This window comes from Peromyscus leucopus, chromosome 8b (assembly GCF_004664715.2).
Source record: "Peromyscus leucopus breed LL Stock chromosome 8b, UCI_PerLeu_2.1, whole genome shotgun sequence".
Classification (NCBI taxonomy): domain Eukaryota; kingdom Metazoa; phylum Chordata; class Mammalia; order Rodentia; family Cricetidae; genus Peromyscus; species Peromyscus leucopus.
In genome coordinates, this window is record NC_051086.1 from 92,992,688 (window position 1) to 93,018,787 (window position 26,100).

Consider the following 26,100-nt stretch of genomic DNA (forward strand, 5'->3'; position numbering starts at 1 on the left):
GTTTTGGGCATATGTGTGGCATATGGTGCATGTTTGTGGGAGGATAAGCGCCCCAGAAGACAATGAAGGACACCGGGTGTCTTACTCGGTCACTTTCCACCTTGTTCCACTGAGACAGGGTCTCTTGCTGAGCCTAGAGTTGGACAGGTGGCCACCAAGCCCCAGTAATCTTCCTGTCTCTGTACCCACTCCAACAATGGTAAGGTTGCACCAGCAACACCACACCTGGCTGTTCCCATAGGTACTGGGGATTCGAACTCGGGTCCTCATGTTGGCAAAGCAAGGGCCTTTATCCACTGAACCATCTCCATAGCCCCTGACATTTTGTTTCTAAGTCCTCTTGAAATCAAGTCACCCGTAACCCGCACACAGCCCTTGCCCCAAACTATCTTATTCATTCCCAACCTTTACCTTGGCAGAAAGCTGTATCAAGCATGTCGAACATTCATGGCAGGCTTCCTGTTTCCATAGTCCCTGCCGTGGGTCACATACAAGCCAATGGTCTGAGGACTCAACCAAGAACAGAGACAGGGCTGCTGGCAATTCACAAAGCTGTATTTCTCTCTGCCCAGGGACATCCTAGGGACAGACTGGGTTGTTTGGTTTTGAGATGTGCTGGGATGAAAGGCATCCTGGAAGCGGAAGGCCAGTCATTCATTAATTAATTACGACTGTAATTGAGGGTTTGTTCTGAAGAGCGATTCCTTTGAAATTACTTTCCATCAAACAGCAACAGCCACGGAGGAGTCAGATGTCCGGTGTCCTCTCTATTTTCTTCTGCACAGGAGCAGTTTTCTTCTTCGAGGACCGGAGATTCTGGTTTGTTCTGGCTCTACCCTTCTAAGTCTTTCTTACCCTGGCTATAGAGGATTTATCTGGAGTGGTTGTGTGTGTGTGTGTGTGTGTGTGTGTGTGTGTGTGTGTGTGTGTGTGTGCACGTGATTAATGTTTAGTTTTTTTAAAAAGAAAATCTGTACCACACAAAACAGTCTTACCAAGGACTTTAATCTGACCTCTTTTCAGTGAGTGTACCTTGGAAAAATTCCATTGCAAGATTAGAAAGACATCTGAGATGGCATGCTAGCCACCTGATGTCGTGGGCCCCGCCTCCAGGTTACCACCGGGAGGGAGGAGGTAACTGGCACATTCATGTGGTTCTAAACAACAACAGCAAAGTGTGTTGGCCCAGGGGCACCTCGGGATTGACCAAGAGGAAACCCACATTGCACAATCATAGGATCTTGTCGGTACAGTTGTCAGGGAAGGAAACTCCCACAGCAAAGGGCATAAAACCATCCCGGGCAGCCCGGGGCAGCTCAGTCCTGCGGTGTCAGAGAGCCTAGGCCTGCTCCATACACAGATGGAACCATGAACTCCAACCACGGCTTTAGCCAGACCTACTCAGCCTCTGTCCATAGCTTCGGAGGCAGCTGGGGTCGGCCTGGGAGCTTCCACAGGACCCCTAGTGTCCATGGAGGGGCAGGAGGTGTCCGCATCTCCCTTTCCTTCACCACACCAGGCTGCCTGCCTCCTGGAGGATCATGGGGGTCTGGAAGAGGCAGTCCCCTGCTAGGTGGAAATGGCAAGGCCACCATGCAGAACCTCAATGATCGCCTGGCCACCTACCTAGAGAAGGTACGGGCTCTGGAGGAGGCCAATTCAAAGCTGGAAAGTCGTATCCTGCAGTGGCATCAGGAGAGAGAACCTAGCAACAAAAAAGATTATTCCCAATATGAGGAAAACATCAGCCGCCTGCAGGAGCAGGTAAGACACCGAGAGACCTTGCAGCTAGCGGTGACGCTGTCATACCCAGGGGGACGGGGGGAGGGGGAACAGCACACATGACAGTTCCTGGGGAAAACAGCAAAAGAACCCAGTCTCAAAGACTGCCCATGTAAATCTTACTGTCATACCTTAAGTAAGGACTTGGGGAAACTTGTCTGTAAAATTAGTTTTCTCTCTACGAGTGATGTAGAGAGTGGAGACAGCAAGCATTTCAGAATTATTACAGACTATCTCTTAAAAAGCAAACCTGCCTGGCTTTCTGCATGCTTTAAAACATAAAAAAGTATCTAAGCCTTAGAAATGTCAGGCAGCCAGGTGCTGTGCGGTATCACTTTCGATCCAACAACGTCAGGGCAGTGATAAGGGCTGGTATGCAGGGTGCACCCTCGGTACACAAGGCACAGGGGAGACTTCACTTTCTCATTACATCAGTTCTACCCCCCCCCTCAGAGCCCTGGCGACCGTGTGACTCTCTGCCCACAAAAGACTGAGTTACACTCTTGCGCAGATCGTGCCTAAAAAGCCGTCACACTCTGCCAGCAGAGAGATTTGCCATTATGGCATCCCTAGCTACTTTTCCAGATGCTGCTAGAAGACAAAGTTGCTCACACTTCAGAGAATGGCATATTGCTAGAGGGGGAAAGTGACAGGATGAGAGTACATCTAAAAGTTGGGAAGTTGGGATAGACTATGAAGAAGATATGCTTCGAAAAACATGTTTCTCAATCGAACATCTAAAAGGTTAAGGTCCCACCTTCTTGGGTGCCTGGATACAAGTGGAGGGAGGATAAGCATCTCACAGTTATGTTCCTAAAGCTATAAACCTCCCCTTTGTATGAAGGAGTTCCAGGAAAATCCCTGTGAACTTATGATCTACCCTACCCTGGAAAGGCCATCACAGGCTTCCAATATTAATACCATATTATTTCACAGCACTCAGCCATCTTTGCTTGAATGTAGGAAGGACCAATCAAGATAATATAAATCTGTCCTTGTAATGACCCCTAATTATTGAATAATCAGCCTAATAACTGAGTGTGTAATTGCCTTAACTACAGAGTGCACGGCTGTCTTTGTGAAGAAAACAAGTTGACTCAACATCCACACGGTGTTTTTCGTTTAATGAAGTTGCTTTGGTTTTAGAATGGAGGGAAAGGATGATGCCTGCAAATGCAGAGCCAAGAGCGAAGCCCAAAAGAAATACCAGATTATACCAGATCCAGCGGTGGGGGGGGGGGGGGTGTCAAATGTCAGACGTGCATATCTGTGAGAAGGGCTTTCTTCAGTGGTGGGAACGATCTCTATTATCTGACTTAATTCCCACATCAACTGTTAGGAAATTGAAGTTCAAAAACGTGTAATAACCCCCAAAGGCAGCCGCAAAAGGCCGAGGTGGGACTTCCTTGTGCGCCAGTCTGCTTCAAATGCTCTAACTTCCACTTCGGCATGGTGACAACTCGCCAGCCTCGGACAGAGATGAAATGGGTGTGTTGTTCACAAGAATACGGCTGTGGATGGGCAGAGCTACTCATGCCACACAGAGTTCAGGACGTATGGTTTAACTCTCATAACTTCGGGGAGCAAATATTTTTATCCCCAACTTCCAGACCAGGAGACTGAAATTGGATACCTCTTCTACTTGTTTTTCTAAATGTCTTACAATAGACTCGGGTGGGGCGGGGAATGAGTGGGTTCAGCGATGAAGCCGGGCAACTAGCCCACTCTCTTACAGGGCAGAACTCTGGGTTCTGAGGCCAAATAGGTCAAGGGTCATGCTTTTCTAGAACTGTACTTGGAATGTTTCACCTTCTATGGTTTGGAAGAGGGTCGCTCTTGGAGGTTGAGGTTGTCTGTCATTCCTGAATTACCCTATTTGCAGATGAGGTCATAAGAGGTGCCTCAGTCCCCTAAGGCTGGCCTCTCCCTGGGTCCTGATAAAATACTCTCATTTTTGCAATGTTAAATGCTACTCAAAAATCTGTGAGAAATGCTGTTCAAAAATGATTCCAAACCTTCTGAAACACAAAATTGGACATAGCAATAGGTATATCGTTCATAAAACTCCCTGGTGATTCTCGGTGTGTGACATTTGGGAGCATGGTCAAATTGCCTATTTGCCTCTACTGAGTAGAAGATTACATGCCTTGGGGCAATGATACTGTGCTAATACACCAACTCGATTTTCAAAGAATGAACTCAGAGCCTTGGGGAGAATCTAGGTGATTATTACAACATACAGCTTAAAAAGCTATGCTTCATATACTATTTCTCAATCCATCCCCATCCATTTATAAGTATGAAAGAGTCTCAGAAACAGTGGCCACATTATAACACCATATTTAGTAAAGCAAAACAGAGAGAAGCTGGTTCAAATATGAGGTGTGGGTGCTGGAGAGAGATGGCTCCATGATGAAGAGGATATACTGTTCTTGCAGAGGACCTAAGTTCCCTTCCCAGACCCCATCACCACCTGTAACCCCAGTTCTGGGGGATCAAATGGCCTCTCTGTTCTCTGCAGGCTTCTGTGTGCACATGTGGCACATACATACACTCAGGCACATATGAAAAATATGTAAATGTATATATACACATACCTATGTAGATAGGAGAGAGAGAGAGAGAGTTGGTCTCCCGTAGCCCAGACTGGCCTTGAACTCACTATGTACCCAAGGATAACCTTGAACTCCTGATCCTCCTGCCTTCACCAATCCTGGACTGGGATTGCAAGAATGTGCCATCATGCTCCATTGATGCGGTGTTGGGTATTGAACCCACGCTAGGCAAACACTCTGCAAACTGAGCTACAGCCCCCACCCTACATGCGCTGTATGCCAAGTACACTCCAAGGCCTCACTCTCATGGACCACAAGAACGCTGGCTGGGGAGGAATTACATACCTGATTCCAAAGGCTTCCCAATGGACAAGTGACCACTTTACCTTGGAAAAGGCCAAATTCACAGGGCATTTTTGCTCCTCTGGCTCTGATGCGTGCACTGTGGGGCTGCTAATGAGGAGAGCGTCAACCAGCCCGGCAGCAGCGTGGATGAATGCAGTCACTCAGTGTGCAAGGAAGAAAGTGCTCCGAGTCCCCAGCTCCGGGGATGGAGCTACTTTTATTTTGCATGAGCAAATAATACCAAGAATAAGAAGCCTAGGCGGGAGAATGCTGGAGAAAATGCCATAAAGCAGCACTGTGGGCAAGAAGCCAGGACGTGCTTGCAGTTTTCACTTTCGGGGCAAAGTTCAATGAACCTTCCAGAGTTCCTGTAGTATGATAAGTATGAGTGCAATATTATCTCATTTACGATCTTCTAACTGTCACAAGGTGACATTGGTGAGCGGCAATTACTATTCTCATCACCATTTTATGGATGAAGAAACTGAGACTCTGATATACTCAGTCAGCGAATGGGTGAAGGCGGGACCTCAGCCCTGCTTTTGGAGTTCCAGGCCCAGCGTTCCCCCTACTTGTGAAGGCGGCTATTGTGCATTCAGAAGACCAAATTCCAAGTCATTGGTGAAGCTTTAAACAGGACTAGAGTTTTAAAAGGCACCTTTGTATTAAAGAAGAGCTTTGCCCCAAGAAAAAATCCTCTCTAAATAAAGGAATTAGCTGTACAAATACAATGGGAAGGCCACAAGGTTCTGTGACTTCAGCTGCATTGCAAAAGCCTGAAGCCAGGATCTGAGTCCCCTGCTTCTAATACAAGCCCCTATTGAGCAAATGATGAGACTGAAGGACAAGGGTGGAGTGATACCCAACCATGGGCCTGTTCGGGAAGGAAGCCAGGCCAAAGAAATGCTACAGTTTCTACTCTGGCGCAATGCTCTGTACCAAAGTATTGTTCTACCTGTAGATGATGAGAAATTGACTCTGTTTCCCCACATCAAATGTGGGCTCTTTCTCTTCATAAGATCCTGTATACCCAAGCGCTCAAATAGCTCCAATGGGTCTTTTCCAATGTAAATAAAACTTCTGTAAATATCTAGTGAACATCTTTAGCTGGAGGTTTTACTACTGTGGAAACTTCTTAAGCAGTGGTAAAGAATTCACTCAGTTCTTGTTTTAATAGCTGCAACAGAGGCAATCTTATCACAAATACATTACAAACACATACATCTTCCTGAAGTTTACATGTGTGGTTCTAGTCACTTTGGGCAGAATAATAATAATGATTGCTTTATATGAAGACTATCTGAAGTATACTTCAAATTAGCTCTCACACGGAAAGTGTGAATGTGTAAGAATTACATGCATCTGAGCTAATACCTGCTCTTTAGGAAATCATACCCTATAGTCACAATCAGAAAAAACTCAGAAGCTGGGGAGGCGGCTCAGTGGGTCAGAGCGATTGCTGTGTGAACATGAGGACCTGAGTTCGGATCCTCAACATCCATGTCAAAAGCCAGAAATAACCATGCATACTTGTAACTCCAGCACTCGTGGGAGGAAGTGGGAGACAGGAGGATTGCTGGGGGTTGCTGGCCACCATCCTAACTCCAGGTTCAGTAAGAAACCCTATCTCAAAAGAATAAGGAGAGAAACGACACAGCAGGACACTTGAGGTCCTCCTCTGTCCTTCTGAAGTACATGCATGGGCACACACATGCACACACCACACACACACACATCACTTTATTTTAAAACTAACACTTTCAGATTCAGAAATGTAAGCAAAACACTAAGTCGTGTTCCCATTACTAGACAGCTAGCAGGCATTACCAAGAGGCTCAGCCCCTCCTTCCCTACTTCGGTCTTCCGGGAGTCACATCCACCCCAGCCTGTCGAAGCTCTACACAAACGCGTGCTGTTCTCAGCCTTGGAAAGAGACGCTTCTTGTTGCAATGGGTACCAATTAGCAGAGACTCCTAACTGTTCAAATCGCTGAGAATAAACAGCTCTGGGTGTCCATCTATGCTTGGGTCATCTTTATCTATCTGCCCTGCTCCCCGAGGCACAGGGAACATCAAAGAAAAGTGGACAGAAAGAATGTAAAAGCCAGAGGATGGGAGGAGTGTGGTGAAATGCTGTCTTCTGGACATGACGGCTGCAGCGCACAGGAACCCACAGCAGCTGTGGTAGACAGGACCTGCACAAGGTCAAGCCAGTTAAAACTCCAGCAGGGACGGAGCTGGGGATCACGAGGCCCCATTGCCAGCTGAGGAGCTACTGGCAGTTGGGATCTACCTGAAGAGAGGGAGGTTTTTTTTTCTTTTGGGAGGGGGATTGGATAGCACTAAATGGGCTTAGCAGGTTAAATAATAATAGTAGTAGCAATAATAACAAAGAAAAGAAAGAAGAAAGGGAGAAAGTTTAGCGTATAAAAAGACAGCAAAACCAAGAGCAGACGTATTCTTTCTGTGTCTTTCACCTAGCACATGTGACTTGATTTCCACCATTCTGCCGCAGAAAAGGAAGTTGAAAGAAAGGGGGGCTGGAGACATGGCTCAACAGTTAAGAGCACTTGCTGCTCTCTCAGAGGACCTGGGTTTGATTCCCAGCACCGACATCAGGTGACCCTCTGACTTCCAAGGGCTCCTGTATACACATGGTGCACTAAAGTCATGCAGGCACACACATACACACACACACACACACACACACACACACACACACACACACACTAAATAAATCTTTTTAAGAAGAAAAAGATTGTTATCTGGGCTGCAGATTGCTGGCAGAGGAAACCAGAGCTCAGACACACCACTGTCACGGGTGGATCTGTCCAGCTGGAATAATTCTCTGTACATATTTTACAGATCGTGGACAGTAAGATGACAAATGCTCAAATTGTCGTGCTCATTGACAACGCCAGGATGGCCGTGGATGACTTCAACCTCAAGTAAGTCCCTTCTTCACAGAGCTCCGCAGAAGGGAAGCTGGGCCTGCTGTGACTGGCTGCCAAAATCTTCCTGAATTATAATTAAAGGGCATGACAAGAGTCACGTGCAATTTAACTAAGCCAGACATAAAGTGCACATGAAAGCATGTGAGGATTCGAATAGGAATTAAGAATTAGGTGCTATTAAAAACTCTCCACTTTAGGGATGGTAATTTGGTTGTACTTTTTTAGAAAAAAATACATTTTTTATTAGATGCACTCTGTGGTATTTAGGGTTAAAGTGTCATAATGTCTGTAATCTGCTTTAAACATTTTCAGCAATGAGCCGTGTTTGTTGATGCACACTTGTGATCTCAGCTCTTGGGAGGCAGAGGCAGTAGAATGGTATGTTTAAGAGCAGCCTGGGATATAGATTGAGTTCAAGAGCATCCTGTACTACATAGCAGACCTTGTCCAAAAATAAATAATCAACCAGCTACCACAAAAAAAAATCAGCAATGAATTTAGATGAAGCAAACACGCAAGATGCTCATGGGTAATGAAGCTAGGTGACAGGTATAGGTCTGTGGGTATCCTCTTCTGTACTGCACTTAAAAGTTGACCTTGAGTCACCAACACAGACAAGCACAGCATGGAACAAGTGTTTTATAGTCCTGTGTGTGTCCTGTATCAGTGCGCCAATGTGCTAATGATGCCCTGTATGTATCAGTCAGTCTCTCACACCTGAAAAGTAAGAGAGCCCCCTCTAAACCTGAGTGGACTCCAGCCAAGCCCGCAGCCTTCCAACAACAGGTGTGCTCTTCCCCCACTCTCGCCAAAGGTATGAAAATGAACACTCCTTTAAGAAAGACTTGGAAATTGAAGTTGAGAGCCTCCGAAAGAACTTGGATGATCTGACCATTGTCACGACAGACCTGGAGCAAGAGGTGGAGGGAATGAGGAAAGAACTCATCCTCATGAAGAAGCGCCATGAGCAGGTGAGACTGCCCTGGGCTCCTGGGAACCAGCTCTGCCCCTAACTTCACAGTCCAGGGTGACCCCATAGTAACAGAAGGGGCCACCACCTGAGTGCTCACCCCAGTGTCCCTCATAAGGAACCACAGAAACATCTGTTTTCTTCCGATGTCAAGGTTATCTACTCAGATGTCAAACATGACTGAGTACAATAATAATTAACAGTTATTGCAACAAAAACAATAATAATAATAATTTGTTGTCACACACTGGTTTCCCCAACTTGTTAGTATAATACTATAAGAATCAGGACTGGGAAGATGCCTCAGTGGGTATAGTGTTCATTTAATCATAAAGACCACAATTTGGATCCCAGAGCTCACTAGGCAGATGTGGTGCTTCCTGTAATCCCAGAACTTGGGAGGCAGAGATTGGAGCCACAGGAAAAGCTGGCTGGCTGAAACTAACCAAATGGTTGAGCTCTGGGTTCAGCAAGAGACTCTGCCTCAATAAAATAAAAAAAGTGGAGAGCAATGAAGGGAGACAGGTAACATCAACCTTGAGCCACCATCCCTATGAACATGCATATGCATGCATACATGCAAATATGCTTACACACATGTGCACAGTATTCACATAAAGATGCAAAAGGATAATAGTGAGTGGGACTTGGAAGGAAGCTCAGTCTGTACAGGACTTGCTGCAGAAGCAAAGGACATTCATTCAAACCCCCAGCACACACACTAAAAACCCTGGTGTGGTTGCATGCGCCTGTAACCCCAGCCAGGTCATGTTGCCAGACTGGAGAGTTCTATGTTCAGTGAGAGACTCAAAAATAAGGTGGAGGGCAGCCTCTGGCTTCCACATACATGTACACACAGGTGCATGTACTGACAGACATATATGAACATAGCGAAAGAAACAGAGACAAAGGCAGAAAGTAAATGTGTGAGGCCACGTGTCCCTCACTGGCCTAATGTACAGAAAAGAAGGACAATGTTAAAACTCAAAACCCAAGCACCCTAAGCAACAGAAGCATGTAACTGACTTACAGAATTACCTGTCATTCATCTTAGGTCCCTGAGACAGACCAAAGGACAGAAGAACATTTTAGGCAAGCCTGGTTGCTTCTAAACATCAGAGCTGGGTTTCTGGACAGCTGTCTAGACAGTGGTTGTTAGTTAACACCTTTCCCGTGGCCTCTTGGTTTCCATGGAACCCTGGAGAAGCCTAAGGCATGGCATTTTTAAAGTCTCTCTAATGTTACTGAACTCACTGCTTCCCCAAAGTTTTGGCCTAGCACTGGAAATGTTGACCACTTAACTGCATAGACACATGACCAAAGAACACTGGCTAGAAAGGAGTCTATTTGCACCAGAAATATAATTGTTTCTAGAATAGTCTCAACCAAGGAATTAAGTCAAATAAACCATCTGACTATGTGTTGTTATAGTTTAAACATGAAATGTCCTCCACCGGCTTGGGTTTTGAATGCTCGGTCTCCTCCACTCATGGCACTTTGGGAGGTGAAATATATCTGGAGGAGACAGAATCCAAGGTTGGGTCCTTGTGGGTATTTTGTTCCTGCATGGTAAAATCTCTCTCTCTCTCTCTCTCTCTCTCTCTCTCTCTCTCTCTCTCTCTCTCTCTTCCCCTCCCCCTATTTCTCCCTCTATTTCTCCTCTCTCTCTACTTCTCTGACTTGCTCCTTTCTGTCCTTCATGAGGTGAGGAAGCCTCTCTACAAGTTCCCAGGTGTTTTCTGAGTGTGCTGTTTCTCATTGTTATGACTGATGGGAACGCCTTAAGGGAAGGGAAATTATTATTTTTTTCAAGAGAGGGTTTCTCTGCGTAGCTTTGGCACCTTTCCTGGAACTCACTCTGTAGCCCAGGCTGGCCTTGAACTCACAGAGATCTGTCTGCCTCTGCCTCCCAAGCGCTGGGATTGAAGGCGTGCACCACCACCACCCAGCTTAATGTCTTTTTTGGGGAGGGAGAATTAATTTTTCCTCAGTTTTTGAGGCTCAGTCCATGGCCACATGGCCCATGTACTTGGGCAGTGTACCACAGCAGCAGGGGCATAGGACAAAAGAGTGTCTTCACTTCATGGCTCACAGGAACTAGACAGACAAGGAGGGGCCAGGGATAAGATCTCTCCATGAATCCACCCACAGGGACCCACCAGCAAACTCCCACTCCTGGATCTTCCCAAGCCAACCAAGACAACGCTATTGGCTGAGAACCAAGCCCTCGGCACATGACCCTTTCGGGGGGTTGGGGGGACACTTTATACCCAAACCATAGCACATGTGTTATGTCAGTCTTTATTTCAAAGTTTTAGAGAATATGCCCACGATGGTTAGTCAGTTCCTAATAACTACGAAACCGCCACGCCAGTGAGAGTGGTAACCACATAAATAGAACCATTTACCAGTGCCAATCAACACAGGGATCCAGTCTCCTGGCTGTCACGGGCCGCATCACTGTCTTCCTCTGTCATTAAACAGGAAATGGAGGAGAGTCATCTGCCAAGTGACTTCAAGGTCAATGTGAAGGTGGACACAACTCCAGGGGAAGATCTGATTAAGGTCTTGGAAGATATGAGGCAGGAATATGAGCTAATCATAAAGAAGAAACATCAAGAGTTGGACACCTGGTTTAGAGAGCAGGTAAAAGGAAAGTGACCGGACCTGCCAACTCTTCCTTTGCCACACGTCACAGCACTGACGCCTCCACTTCTGTTTGGTTCACAGTCAGCAGCCATGTCCCAGGAGGCGGCCAGCCCGGCACCTGTACAAGGCAACCAAAGTGATGTCCACGAGCTGAGGCGAACATTCCAGGCCCTAGAAATTGACCTGCAGGCACAACACAACAGGGTGAGTTGAGCTAGAGAGACCCTAGACCCTGTACAGTCTCCACAGAGCATTCTTTGACCTTGTCCCCTGGCCCTGGCTCACCGGTCCCCAAGGGACTTCTGTCACTCTCCACTTTCCATTCCAATTGTTCATGATGAGGAGAAATCTGTGGAGACACAGCTAGACTTTGAGTGAGTGGCTCATTGCATCCAATACTGGCGATCGTCATATTGACCTTCCCAGGTAGGGCTTAGCCCTCTCATTCTAAAGAGAAGAAAACCAACACTTCAGACAGCTAATGAATTTGGCAAAGGTCATACAACTAGTGTGTTACTGGAGGTGAAGCTGTGTGATTTCAGGGATGGTGGATGCTAGACACACACACACACACACACACACACACACACACACATATTGTCTGTCAGTCTTCACTCCACTTATAACCAGCATGTTCCTCAAACTCCAATAGAAAGAAATTCTGGCACTAGCATGATGGGTGACAAATTTAGCCCTGGCTGACTCCAATGCACTGCTCTGTTCATTATGCCGGTGACATATCTCCCATTATCTTGCACATGTTCTGAGTCTAAGCCATTTCTGTCTTCGTTGTGGTTTGGTAAGATGTGTGCATGAACACTGCTCCCAGAGCTCACTGTGTAATCTATCACCTCATTCCCTTCATGTCTACCAAACCTTCTGACCATTCATCAATGCAGCTCCTGAGCACTGCTCTTCCCTGCATTTTGAGAGGGCATAATTAGTTCATTTGTGTTGCAAGACCATACGGTAAATAACCTTGTTTTATGAACTACTGATAGAGATCAGACATTAAAATGTGCACTGTCAGCTAGGCATGGGGATGCATGTCTATAATCCCAGCACTTGGGAGGTTGCAGAAGGAAGATCACTAGTTGCACACCATCCCGGGCTGTGTAGTGAAAACCCTGTCTCCCATAAAAATAAGCAGTGTTAAGGTGGCGACGAGGGCCACTGAAATGGTCCACAGTGTGATGCTCTTCGGTGTTCAGTGTATTTCAACTACTCTATTTCACAATAGTCCTGGGGTCAATAAGGCTCTGATACCTGGGTTCATGTGTTCCCCTGTCTGGCACTATGCTTAGCCCTGAGAATTTAGTGATGAAAGAGTAAGGAGGACAAACCACAATTGTGTGAATCATCAAAATATGTGTGTGTCAGCTGGGAAAGACTGCACGGGAGACAGGAAGACACGGTAGAGGGAAGAGCTGCCACCCTAAACACAGTGAGCACGAGGCAGCTGAGGAAAGGTCTGAGAGAGATGAGGAGGGGCTTTAATGTGGCTGTGGGCTGGAGAGGAGGGGGAGCTCCAGGTAGAAGGGACAGTGACTGCCAACGCCAGGAGGCACAAGTGTGTCCTGTGCAACGTCCAGTAACAAAGAGAAAGAACAGAGAGAAGGGGAGAGGAGAGAAGGGCAAGGGGGGAAGAGGAATGGAAGGGGCGTGATGGGGTCAAGTCACAATGGAGCCAGACAGTGTGACGTGCTGTAGGCTGTCTTGGAGGGGCGATGTGGAGCAACCTGTGTAGGCTGCTCTTCTAGGAACTCTGCTATCTGTTGAGGGAAACAGAGAAGCTGGACGGTGGCTGAGGGTGGGTATAGATTTAAGACAGAAAATCAAGGTAGGACTATCTAGGAGAAAGGACAATGACGGTGAAGGCAGGAGGCAGTGGGGGTGATGACGGCAGACCACTCATGTCGTTGGAGGCATTGGGTACCTGGACACAGATCAAGTCCATGGAGGAAATAAGGGTGAGGCATTGCTGGAGTTCTCCAGATTGCTTCCATGCCTCAGTGAGACAAAGGGCTGAGAGGAGGCATGGGAAGATGAGGCTTGAGGTCAAAAGAGAAGGAACAAAATGGGTCTCCGGGAGAGTGAGAGTGTGCCCGCATCAGAGGGATGAGCTTTAACAGGCAGGCAGCGTTAGTAAGGGCTCCTGAAAGCTAAGCAGCCGTTCAAGTGTGAATAGCTGATACAATCAGGATTTTTCTCCTTCAAATTGAAGTTACACGGTACAGAAAATCGGGTGGTAAGTCCATTCAACACGAGGACTGGATCTCAACCCTAGCTGAGATGCTTCATTTTGAAGTTTCAGAATCTCCTCAAAAATGGCTGCCATCATTTAAGAGACCATCATTTAAGAACAAGACTAGATTCACCAAATGACTGGACACTCAGTTATCATTTGAATTTAAGATTAACATCTAAGTCATCTTTGAGTATATAGGGATGTCCAGTGTTGTAGCGGGATTGTGGTTGTGAGCATAATTATCCTAAAGAGTTACTCATTGCTCATCTTAATTCAGGGGTAACCACGCAATTCCCTATTACACATGGCATCCCTATATCAGATCATTCTCTGGGGATGCAGCCTCTCTCCTTCCTGGAGCTTTGCATTGAGCCAGAGATAAAATGGAAACATTAGGGATGGTTCAGAGCCAGAGAGTTTGTGTTCAATCCCCCGTGAGTACACTACACTAGCTAGGAGGATGCAGTGGGGTTGTCAGGAGCTTTACGCCCAAAACATGGCATCAGAAGACCCAGCACTGAGCCCAAGTCCCAACTCTGTCAGCCTATTTCTTCCCAAGATACCGAGCAGAGAGGTGGGGGTAAGCTAACCCTGATTAAGCCCGTGCTGCCGAGGGCCCCAGTGGACTAGTGAACGGGCTATCATTCTCTTTTTCAGAAATCAGCTTTGGAAAACATGCTGACTGAGACCCAGACTCGGTACTCCTGCCGCCTCCAGGACATGCAGCAGATCATCTCCCACTATGAGGAGGAGCTGATGCAGCTACGCCAAGACCTGGAGCGGCAGAACAGTGAACACAAAGTGCTGCTGGGCATCAAAAGTCACCTAGAGAAGGAAATCGCCACCTACCGCCAGCTCCTGGAGGGAGACATTGAAGGGTGAGGCAGTAGTGGCTGGAACATGCTGGCCATGATGCCCCCATACATGGGAATGTGTGTGTGTCCCCAGGGCATGGCCACAGTGGCTTTAAAGAAAGAGAAAGGCTCATTTTCTCTGAAATATTCCTCAATCAGGTGTCTCATTGAGTCTGAGCTAAAAGGCTGGTTCTCCTTGCGTGTGAAGGCTTGCACTCAGAACAGTTAAATGAAGTATTGGCTCAAAGCAGGGATGGGGAGATCAAAAGGGTTTGACTATTGTGTTTCTCCAATAGAGAGCAAGCAATTTGAGTTCAAAAATAAGAAGAAAAGTCAAGGGAAATGTTTTAGACTAACATTTTATATAAATAAAATGTGGTTGGGTCAAACTATGGCCAGAGTATCTCAGGGGTCCAGCCTTGGGACCCTGACTCTGGAAGGGATGTTAGGAGAAGCAAAGCCTGCTGGGTGCTGGAAGGAGGGATAGGAAGACCGGGGAGGATTCCCTGACTCCAGACCTTCTAGGAGGTGGTCCTCTCTTCCGAGGGATCCAGTTAGCCTCCACAAACTCACGATCTTACTACATCTGCCCGACAAGCAAAGGAAGGGCTGCTGGCCGCCAAAGTGACCTTCTGTTTTTTCTCTCTTGCCTTCCTAGGACAATGGATGAGTCTGAGTCGAGAATGAAAGGTAAAAGAGACTCTGTCTCGTTGTCTGACTCTACGTGTTGTTCTGGTTAATCCGCCTGCCTGTCTACCCATCCGTATTAGCCATAATCCTTACTCTGCTCCCAAATGTCCTGAGCTCAATTTTTATTTTCCTTCCAGATAATCAGAAAGAAATTTTCAATTCAAGGTACCACAGAGCAAAGTGGGCCCTGGTTGTTTTAGCAGTAGAGGACTGAGTAGTTCTTATTCAAAGACCTTAGGAATAAATGAGTTAGGGGTTTGAAGAGGTTTTTTTCTTACATATTTTCATGTATATGATGATGAATCTTGAGGATGGAACATAATGCTAAACATGAAATTCAGTTATGTTTCATGTATATGTAGCCTATATACAGACCACATTGTAATACATATAATATATTATATATAATAATAATATCTTAAATATGAAGTCTTGAAGTGCATAATGTCCCTCTCATAGCATTATGTCAGTGCTCCAAAAGCTTGAGAATTTGTCCCATTTGGGACTTGGGGATTTTGAATAAGGGAGGCCCCTCTTGTGTATGCAAGCTCTTTGCAACAGAACATAAAGAGATGATTGACAGTGTTCTCTCTCTCTCTTGAACAATGAACTCTGCTAACTAGACTTTCAGGAAATTATATCACATCAGTTCCCAAACCTGACTTTGTTGAACAGTAGGGGTTTCCATGAGATTTGAGTAGAGAATCATGACTATTAAGTTCTGAGGCCAGATGCAGTTGGCAATTCGACACAATGCATCCTTCTCTCAAACAGACATGCTTTCATGTAGCATGCTAAAGACAGAGCAAGTACTTCTGCAAGGAGGAAGGGGGACCAGAAAGAGAAAAAATTACCCAAGTTTTTACTTCGTCCAACTCAATAGTCTCACATCTTTGACCCAGGAACCATACTTCCTCAGATTACCATGAATATATGACAGAAAAGTTTAGCACACGAGAGTGTAGACTATGCATCACTTTCTGACTCATTTTTTTATAAAATTATTCTAAGGCATTAGAGATTCAGAGACTCTAAATTAAGCTAACCATTCCAGAGCAATTGGCCTAACTGCCATGTTTCTGCAAAACTGGACAGATGGCACAAAACTCTCCTTAGCTACATCCAGGGGTGGGTAGCCCAATACTTGATGTGCAACCTGCTGTGTGCTGTGCAGGTAGCTTGACATTTTTACATTTATACATTTCCCCTTATACTCATATTAATGGTTTCCATTCTTCCCTGTGGCCTAGACCAGTTTACTGATGTATCAGCAAAGCACTTACTCAAATAAGGGATGATGTCTTTGAGAACAGTAAGCATCCCTGGCTTCTCCCCCAACCATGTCATGCTTCTAGAACCTAAAACAAGATGCCCTGAATGGCACGTGGTGCCCTGTAAACTCACAATCTGTGATGATGAGCCACAGGGTCCTCGTGAGGAGAAAGCACCCCTCCAGAGCTGGTGGCCAGAGATCTGCACCAGGCTCCAGATCTCCAGAAACTCCGTGTTAAGAGACCTTTGCTTTCTGGAGGAAGTAGAGATTTCCTCCATGCTAAGACCCTTTTCCCCTGCAGCAGAGCCCACCATATAGCTTGGTGAGAGCTTTTACAAGACGCAGGAAACCTGCAGGGTCTGGGAGCATGATTGAACATGAGCACATTTCCCATGGTGGGGAAGCCTGGGAGTGACGTCCTCTTCCATACTCTTTCCCACAGGATCTACAGCTTCAACAATCAAGGCCATCACTCAAGAGAGCGTCAATGGAAGAATAGTTCTTTCTCAAGTGAATGAGATCCAAAAGCATGTGTGAGGCCAATAAGTCTCTGGCCGTTGTAAAAACCATGTTCCCCAATGGAAAGTCCTTGCCTAGACGCTAATGGGTGAGTCTCACTGGGAATCCTTGGAGTAGTCAGATTCAGAAACTTTTCTCTGTAATGGTCTCACCAGACTTCCCATGATGCTCTTAATATATTGCTGGAATACTTTAGTCAAAGAAGAAGTTTATGAATTAAAGCTCTACTCTCCTGCTCTCCCAGGGGCCCATTAATGTGCATATGGTTTGTAGCCAATAAACCTCCATACAGGTTGCATCCGTCTTTTCTTACGTCATCAGGCAAGACAGGGCCTCATTTATCTTTCTACTGAGATGTTTGTGAAGCACTTCCATGAAAGATCCAGAGGGATCTTCAGATGTCCGACATGCACTTGGCAGAATGGCCACCCTGAAACTATGCCACCCAGGGATGAGGTGTGGTTCTTGAGGTCCTCTAGACCCTGCTAGGAGAAAAGCGGGTGGAGGACATAGAGGAAAGAATCTCTAAAAGCTCTCCTGAGTTAGCCAAATGTATGTAAGAAAGTAGCTGAGTGTGAAAATGAGAGCTAAAATCAAGAAAGGAGATTTTGTGGGGTAAATGTCATCACACAGGAATGCTAAAACCCAAATTACAAATGTCGGGATCCAGAGACTGCCCGTGATCTATGGCTGGTGGCAAACCTACTGAGATGATGACCTCTGTCCTCTTGAGAAGAGGCCATTTTCTCAGGTTCTAGGAGAGTAAGCCATTGTTGTATGACTGGTTCAGAGGGCCTCGGCTGGGGGCAAAGAGCTAGAAAGCGACGTGTCTCTGAAGACATCATCAGAAGGTGGGAACACGGAATGATGAGATATCAGCAACTTAAGAGACAACAAGGATGGATAACGTCACCCCTTTCACAAACAACCTGATGCTCAGAGAGGTGAAGGTGTTGACCCAAATGCTCGCTAGGCTGGCACTGCTGGACAAAGGTCTATGTCTCACGGTCCTTCCAACAACTTCACTTGTTAAGCTAAAAGTGGATGTGACTGAGTGACTTTGTCATCTGTTACATTTGCTGCATCTCATTTTTATTATTGTTTTCATACTCTCTTTTTAAATTTTTTAATGTGTCTGACTGTTACATCTGCATGTACATCTGTGCATCATGTGCATGCGGTGGCTGAGGAGGCCAGCGGTTGTCAGAGCTCTAGGAACTGGAGTTGCAACCATTTGTGAGCCACCTTGTGGGTGCTGGGCACTGGACCCGGGTCCTCTGAAAAAGTATCCAGTGATATTAGCCACTGTGCCATCTCTCAAGCCCTTAATAGCCTCTTTGAAAGGATTACTTTTGATGATTTCTAAACTGAGAATCTGTTAAACCTGATTTTGTTTTTTCCCTTTAATGCAACAATTAGTATTTCTGATCTGTAATCCCTCAGGAATAAAAAAAAATCTAACCCTCTAGATGGGAAGAAAAACAGAATAAATAAAAGAGGCTAGCCATATCACTAAGAATAAAAAAATGTTAATTTAACTAAATTCCATGAATACAGGGGTAAATTTTTAAGTTTGTATTTGTGATTTGACTGTTTTCAGAGAGGCTAAAAGACAGCAAACACACAAGCCTTCCCAAAGACTTTTCTGTGTTCTATATTCATCATTCTGCTACTCTGGGCATTATTTCTTAAAATATAAAAAATGTCCACAAAATTTTTATCTGTCTCCCATGCCATTGAGGTCTACATCCACAGATTCAGCCAACCACATGTCATAATTATTTGAAAACTAATTGGATTTGTATTGAATGTGTACAGACATTTTTCTTTGTCTCAATTCCTTGAACAATAGTTCATAAAATTTGCTTTGCAATATGTATTATAACTCATGTAGAGCTGGCTTAATGAGTATAGGTTATATTAAAATGCTTTAACATTGTGTATGATGAACTCTAACATCCATGGATTTTAGAACTCATCCCAATCTAATCCTCTTCAAACACCAAGGGACCACTATACGTGTTCTTCTCAAGATGAAGTTGGGATATCCCTTCAAAAGTTCCTGGGAGAGATGGGGGGGCGTAACTCGGTGCTAGAGTGCCTGCATCCCACATACAAGGCTGTGGGTTCAATCCTCAGCACCAACAGAAAAAAAGACCTCCTGGAAGAAAGGCACATGCCAAGGCCGAGTAAAACTCACAAAAACTAAACTCAGAAAACAATTGCTAACCTTACAATCATAGTTTATACATAATTTGGGAACTGATTGTAAATAATCTTCATATGGTGAACTAAAATCTTATTCATTTTAATGCTATCACTTAAAGTAGCCTGTGTACCCCAGTTTTCCCAGGAAAACTTCCCAATCCCAAGTAAACAGGAAGGATAGTCATGCATTGGTGAAGAACCGAATCTCTTTCACTAAGAGACAAGTAGAGAAAAATTAAACTATCTAAATAAAGAGACAGTTGCATAATTTTGGGCTCTAAGTCACATAGACTAACCTTTATCCTGAATTTAAATCAGTCCAAAGCTATTGCAAAATACCCATTACAAATCGATTAATTCTTGTGTATTGAGGCAAGCTGTCAACCAGAGAAGTTTCTGTTTACATTTGGTCTGGACAAACACACGCCCAACCCACATGAAGGAGGAGGCAATAAATTCTGCCGTTTTCATTCCAGAAACACTTGGAATAAGTAGCAATTATTATGCTGCTCCCACAACCCAACTGAACAAATAGTTGCCTAATCCAGAGATGTGGGAAGGATTGTTTTAGAATTTAATATTTATGTTAACCTATAGTATCATAAAATGTTTGAATACATAGATATATTTGATATTGTTCAATCCAATAAGGATATCGAAACCGGCAACTAAATTTCACAAAATGTCAGCAGGGTATGGTGGGCACATGCCTGTAGTCCTAGCCCTTAGAAGGCCGAGGCAGGAGGACCACAAATGTGAGGCCAGCTGGGCTACATAGTGAGACTCCATTAAAAAGTGCTTCATAAAAATTCATTGGTCAGGAATGCAGCAACTGTACTCTGAAGGAAGTTGCCCCAAAATCAGGGTGGCTGGGGGGCAGCTTTCCCCTCACCCCCAGAGCTCTCAAGGGTGGCCACCCTCAGGCTCTGCAGAGACTTGAAAATCCTAATGCTTGGGGAACACTCTCCACCAGCTAAATCAAGATCTGGGATGCGTGGACTCAAGCCTCTATATCTTTTCCAAATTATGACCAGACAGTGAGCAGTTCTGTTGCCATAGCAACTTCGGGAAAATGCAGTTTTGTTTTACCTGGTACATTTCCCATATCATGAATTTTTAATAAGCGCCATATGAGTTAGCAACAAAAACTAGAAAAGTAAAAACCTTCTTCATGTCACCCTTAAATGCTTGTGGTTCCAGTTCCTTTGGCAAAGTTCAAAGGAAGAACTTCCGTAAACCACCACTGAGGAAAAACATACCAGAGAGATGACACTCGATTTCAAAGAATGCTTTCCCAAACTCTGCAAACACACCCCCACCTACATGATCAAGTATTTGGCCAAGGTGTTAGATAGACTCTTGTCATAATTTCTATGATAAAACATGGCTGTGGCTTCAACCTCTTCATTTCTGTTACGGCTTGTTTGTTTGTTTGTTTTTACAACAGAGTAAATATAACCTATGAAAATAAGAAACTCAAGGGGTAACACCTCCTGACCAGGTTAAAAAAAAAAGAAAAGAAAAGAAAACCTTCCTGTTTAAGAGATTAGGAAATTAAAGTCTAGCCTCATGGAGAGGTCTCTTAGGGAACAGCCAAAAGCCATGGATTTGGGTCCCCCTATTCCAGTTAGACCTCAACCAATCAACTGAGGACCTAGGCATCATGGAGCAGAGACAAACAAGTTAGTCTCAGCACAAAATTAGATTGAGAACTAATAAAATAGTTGTTCGAGCCAGTAAAGTTTGAGTTGTTTCTTCTATAGAAATAAACAAAGCGGACAAGCAAAGCAGAGTACCTTAAATACTTCTGTATTTTGTACCTTCGTATTATTTGCCCAGTGACAATAGCTGATGAAAGGCTAAAAAGCACATTTGCATCCCGTTCAGACTGAGGATGACCTTTAGTCATTTTAACCCTTGAATGGACCTTTCCAGAAGTCTTGGTTCAGTAGCCATAGGTGAAGCATCCAAGTTTCGAAGAGAAGCTAAGTTCGGCCCTCCTCAAAGACTGCAGAAAATAAAGTCACTTCTTCCATGTGTTCACAGATGCCCTCTCTGCCTGTCACAGTGTAGACACCAGCCTGAACAGGAGAGAGAAACCCTGCTCCTCCCAGAGCATGCTGGGATGTCCAAGTGGATTCTTATCTTTGAGTTTCAATTCCTTTTGACTGTGTTCACCTTCCTCATTCCACAGACATTAACAATTTCCCTATAAACATTCATGTTCACAGTGTCACACAGATGGAGCTTTGTTGCCAAGGGATCCATTTCAACACAGGCAGCCAAGGCCCTCCTTCACCAGGAGGATAATACCATTCAAGGTTAAGATGATCATGAGCATCAGTGGCTCCCAGTTACAATGTTAATCAGTTGTTAAGACCTTGGGATTAAAAACTCCTTCATTCTAGGCATGACTTTTCACAGTAGCCTGCTTCAAATGCTATGCTAGACTCTTATGGTCTTTAATCAATAAATGCTTTTGGGATTTTTGGTGTGAACACATGCCCGGGAGTGCTTCTGTTTCCTGACCATGTTCATTTTCTGACTTGACTACATGTCTGAGTTCATCCCTGGGTCTGACTCATCCATCTCATTCTTGCTCTCATAACCACTACCTGCTACATCATTCTAAGGAGGATTAAAAAGTTTCCAGAAGTTTCAGTGAGATCATGCAAAAGAGAAAAGGGGCATGCCCCTGACATAACGTAAGGAGCTGGCTAACTCCACTTAGCTTTATCTAAAATCTCTGTGCATGTGTCTGTCTGTCTGTCCTCATGGCTATTTAATCATCCTAGTGCTCACCAAAATCTCTCTTAGAATTCTAAATGAGAATTCATCTAATGGAATTATGAGTCATTTATGAAGACTACAAGTGTATGCTGATTTCAAGAGACATGTATACAACATAACACTCATAATGTGACATAAAAATATTCATACTAGAAAAACACTTTTAAATAACTATTTGTGAACTGGGAGGATGACTCATTTGGTAAAGTACCTGCTGTACAAACACAAGGACCTGTACAAAAATGTCAAGTGTGGTGGCTCATGCTTTAATCACTACTCTGGGGAAGAAGAAACAATGGGGTCCCAGGGCCTCTGTGTCTAGCTAATCTAAGCCTCATTAGTGAGCTCTAGGCCAGTGAGAGACCCTGTCTCAAAGGATGTGGATGGTGTTCCAGAGGACAAAACTCACTGTTGTCTTCCAGCTTCTACACACATGTACATACATACATAAACACATAAGCACACCTGCATGCACACATGTGCCCAAACCCAGACAGATGAATATGGGTGTGTGCACTTGCACACAGTTGCACACACACACATGCACTCACACACACAAGCCTTTAAAAACCTGTGAGCCCTTCATCCATGACTTCATTTAACATGGCCATAGCCATGCAAGATTTCATAATCTGCATTTTGCAAATTTATGGAACTGAGGCTCAAATGGAGCACATTGACTTGCCTGTGATCATGCAGCCATAAAATGATGGATCCTGAATTTGTACCCAATGTGTTTCTGCTTTATGCCACAAGAGCTAAAAATGGATGCCAGAGAGTTATGAAAAATCTAAACATACACATTACGGTTTAATAGACATGTGCTAAATGTTTTATCAAAGGTGTGAAACCAGGAATGAAAAACCTGAGTTTTCAGTTTTGAAGGCAGAACTCACATTTTTCCAGGGACAATTAGACCTGATCTCATTTACATGGTGCCAGCACAGCATGTGTGAGTAGACAATCAGGACCAGAGAGCAACGGGATTTTATGGCCTTCTCATTGCCCAAAACTTGAAGCATTCATTCAAGGCTGTGTCTACAGACAGGCTTTCTTCACTTGAAACTGCCCCTAAAATCGTATCAGTTTGCACAAGAGATTTACTCCCTGAAAGCTGGCAAATGTCAAACCCAGAGGTCTACAAGGCTAGACCACACCCCACTCCTAGTTTTTGAAATCCTCTCTGCCACACCTCAGAGAACACCAAAGGACAAGAAACGTGAAGAGAAGGAAGAAATGATGACAGACCACTGTTGTACCAGATACTTCCAACAGCCATTAGGCAGAAATACTTTACTCAGAGTCTTATCACAAAGACATTCTGAAGATTTCCATCCGTCATCTCCAGCAGCTTAAGAAACACTGGTTTCGAGTCACCACCCAGCCACCAGCCTGGGGAACCAATCACTTCTCGAGTCCTTTAACTTGCCTATAACCTGGAAAGCTTATTAAAATGCAGATTATGACTTACTAGCTCTGGGTGGGGCCTGAGAGTCTGCATTGCTAACAAAGGCCTGGATGTTGCTGAGAATGGTGACCCAGGCACCACACTTTGAGTAGCAAAGTGACGGTTATGGAGGATTTCAGTCCATCGGCCATTTGATGGGTCTCCACCACTAAACATCGTATCTGTGAGCCAGTTTCTAAAGTGGTGGGGTTTAGACTGAGCTGGCTGGACGCACAGCATGATTGGTGGCCATCATGAGAATCCCATTCACACAGTCTTGCCCAACCCAAGCTAACCTTTCGGGAGGCCTGCTTAAGGCAGGCCCTGAAGGAGGGGGTCCCTTAGGTTCTCACCGAGAGCAGAAGATGATTGAGCGTCTTGTCCCAGTCATTCCTGGGTGTGATGCGTGGCACACCACAGTTTAGGTCTAGTGGAGAGGATGGAAAGCGTATGCCCTCGCTTGTCTACTGGGTCAGCCAGCAGAGTAAGCACTAAAAAGCGTACATCCGGGAGGCTGTGCGCTCCCAAGAATCCCCTGAATTCTTTTCAGAATCATGTCTTTACCCAGGTAGCCAAATTGGCTGAAGTTCTAAGGAGAAAGAAAAAACAACAACAACAACAACTCTTAAAAAGTGTTTGGTTCATTCAGTAAAAGCACTTGCCATGCAAACCTGATGACCTGAATTTGACCCCAGAACCCACGGAGGAAAGAAAATAGCCGCTCCAAAGGGTGTTCTCTGATATCCATACATTGACTATGGCAGGCATGTCATACACAGACATCATACACAAGTCACATACATGCACATCATACATCGTACACACTCAAATACACATACATCATACACACTCATATGCACACATCATACAGACTTCACACGCACGATAATGATAATTAATATTAATAAATAAAATTTTTCCTTTGTATTATTTTATTGTGTGTGTAGTGTGGGTGTTTTGTCTGCACGCATGTCTGTGCACCACATGTATGCCTGGTGCCCGTGGAAGCCAGAAGAGAGAGTCAGAACCCTTGAAACAGGAGTTACAGACAACTATGAGCTGCCAAATGGGTGCTGGGAATCGAACTCAGCTCCTCTGAAAAAGCAGCTAGTGCTCTTAGCCACTGAGCCAGATCTCCAGCCCTAAAATTAAATTTTAAAAAACTGTGAAATCGTATCCTAACCCACATTAACCTAAATCTGCTTGACCGGCTGCATTCACAGTGGCTACTGGTGTCACCTTTCTGTTTCCAAGAGGCTTACACTGGGGACTGGGCAAAGGACCCAGCAGACTTGTACAGTTTATAAAGACCGGAGTTCAATCCTCAGACCCTACAGAATAGTGCTGGGTAAAACTTCATGCTTGTAGCCTCAGTACTGGGGAGGCAGAGATAAGATCCGTGGGGCTCAGTGATGAGTCCCAGGTTCCAGTCGGAGACACCATCTCAAAAAAGCACAGTGGGCACCAAAGAGATGCCTCAGTGGATCAAATACTTGCCAAGCAAGCATGAGGACCAGGGTTTGGATGGCCAGCACTCACAGAAGAAAAACAAAGAGCAGACAACGTGACCTGCCTGTAACCCCAGAGCTCAGAAGCCAGAGACAGACCTCTGCGACAAGCTGGCTGTACCCAGCAGGCTCCGGGTTCTGTAAGACACCCTGCTTAAGTATGTAACAATGAAGGCAACCAAGGGAAGCATCTGACCTCGATCTCTGGTTTCCACACACACTCTCATACATGTATATGCCCACACACCTGAGAACATGAATGCACACACACACACACACACACACACACACACACACACACACATACACATACACACACACATACACACACACACACAATGTATGGTGCAAGGTTGACCTGTGGCTTCCTCACAGATGTATACACTGGTGCATGTACACATCACACACACACACACACACACACACACACACACACACACACGGTTTACACTGGAACAAGTACAGTTGCAATGAAGGGCCTGTGGAGGAGAGGTTACCATGCACCCACCTCATGCCTCCCATAGAGCCGGTCCCTACTAGGAAGACAAAACAAGGAAGTTCTTGAAGTTCAGAGAAGGAATTAAAATACGCAAACCGGTCCCTGATCTCTGTCACCTACCACCTTGATGTCATCCTAATAACCACGACCTTCACCAATAACGTGAAGAGGAAAGGATTTCAAGCTGGGAGAAACACAGCATGTCTGATCAATAAAGCTCTTTCCGTTCCCTTGAATTCTTTTCCCACACTCAACAAAAACTGCAGAAAGCTACCTGTGACCTGTGACCTGTGACTATACACCCAGTTCTACACGTCAGTTGCCGTGGCTGGCCTCACACCTCACACCCTTCCCAAACATCCAGGCATCCAGACAGCACCATCCCCTAGCGAGACCCAGCTTGTTTTTCCAGCAAGCTGCACTCACGACCTGAAGAGCAGGTTTGCCACGCAAGCTGCCTTAATGTGGCCTTTGCATACACCACTTCTGGGTTGTTATTAGTGTCCTCAGAAAATAATAATCAGCTGACAAACCAAAGAAGAGCATCCCGAGAAAACTCACTGTTGCAAAATGCTTAGACTTCTTCCTTTCTTTTTTTTTTTTTCAGTTAAAGAATAGGCTTATTTTGTGTCTAATGCACAAGAATAACACCCAAAATCTGATAAATTCTCTTAGCTACAGGGCTAAGAGTTGGGGAATGTAGGGCACTTAAGGGCTGGCAGCTGTGTGGGCAGGTGGGCATCTAGTCATCCTTGCAGATGCAGAGGGCGGAGGTAATCGCAGGAAGCCTTACTGTGGCCACGTGGTTAC

General features: G+C 45.1%; 1 protein-coding gene across 1 annotated transcript; it reads left to right on the forward strand.

Annotated features, from left to right (window-relative positions):
* The first annotated feature begins 1,323 nt into the window (after positions 1-1,323).
* On the forward strand, positions 1,324-18,779 carry Krt23 (keratin 23). The gene is made up of 8 exons (XM_028889516.2): positions 1,324-1,764; positions 7,547-7,629; positions 8,450-8,606; positions 11,090-11,251; positions 11,336-11,458; positions 14,160-14,380; positions 15,015-15,046; positions 16,762-18,779. Exons 1-8 carry the CDS (start codon positions 1,369-1,371, stop codon positions 16,854-16,856), a joined length of 1,269 nt encoding a protein of 422 aa, XP_028745349.1. The 5' UTR covers positions 1,324-1,368; the 3' UTR covers positions 16,857-18,779.
* Positions 18,780-26,100: the final 7,321 nt, after the last annotated feature.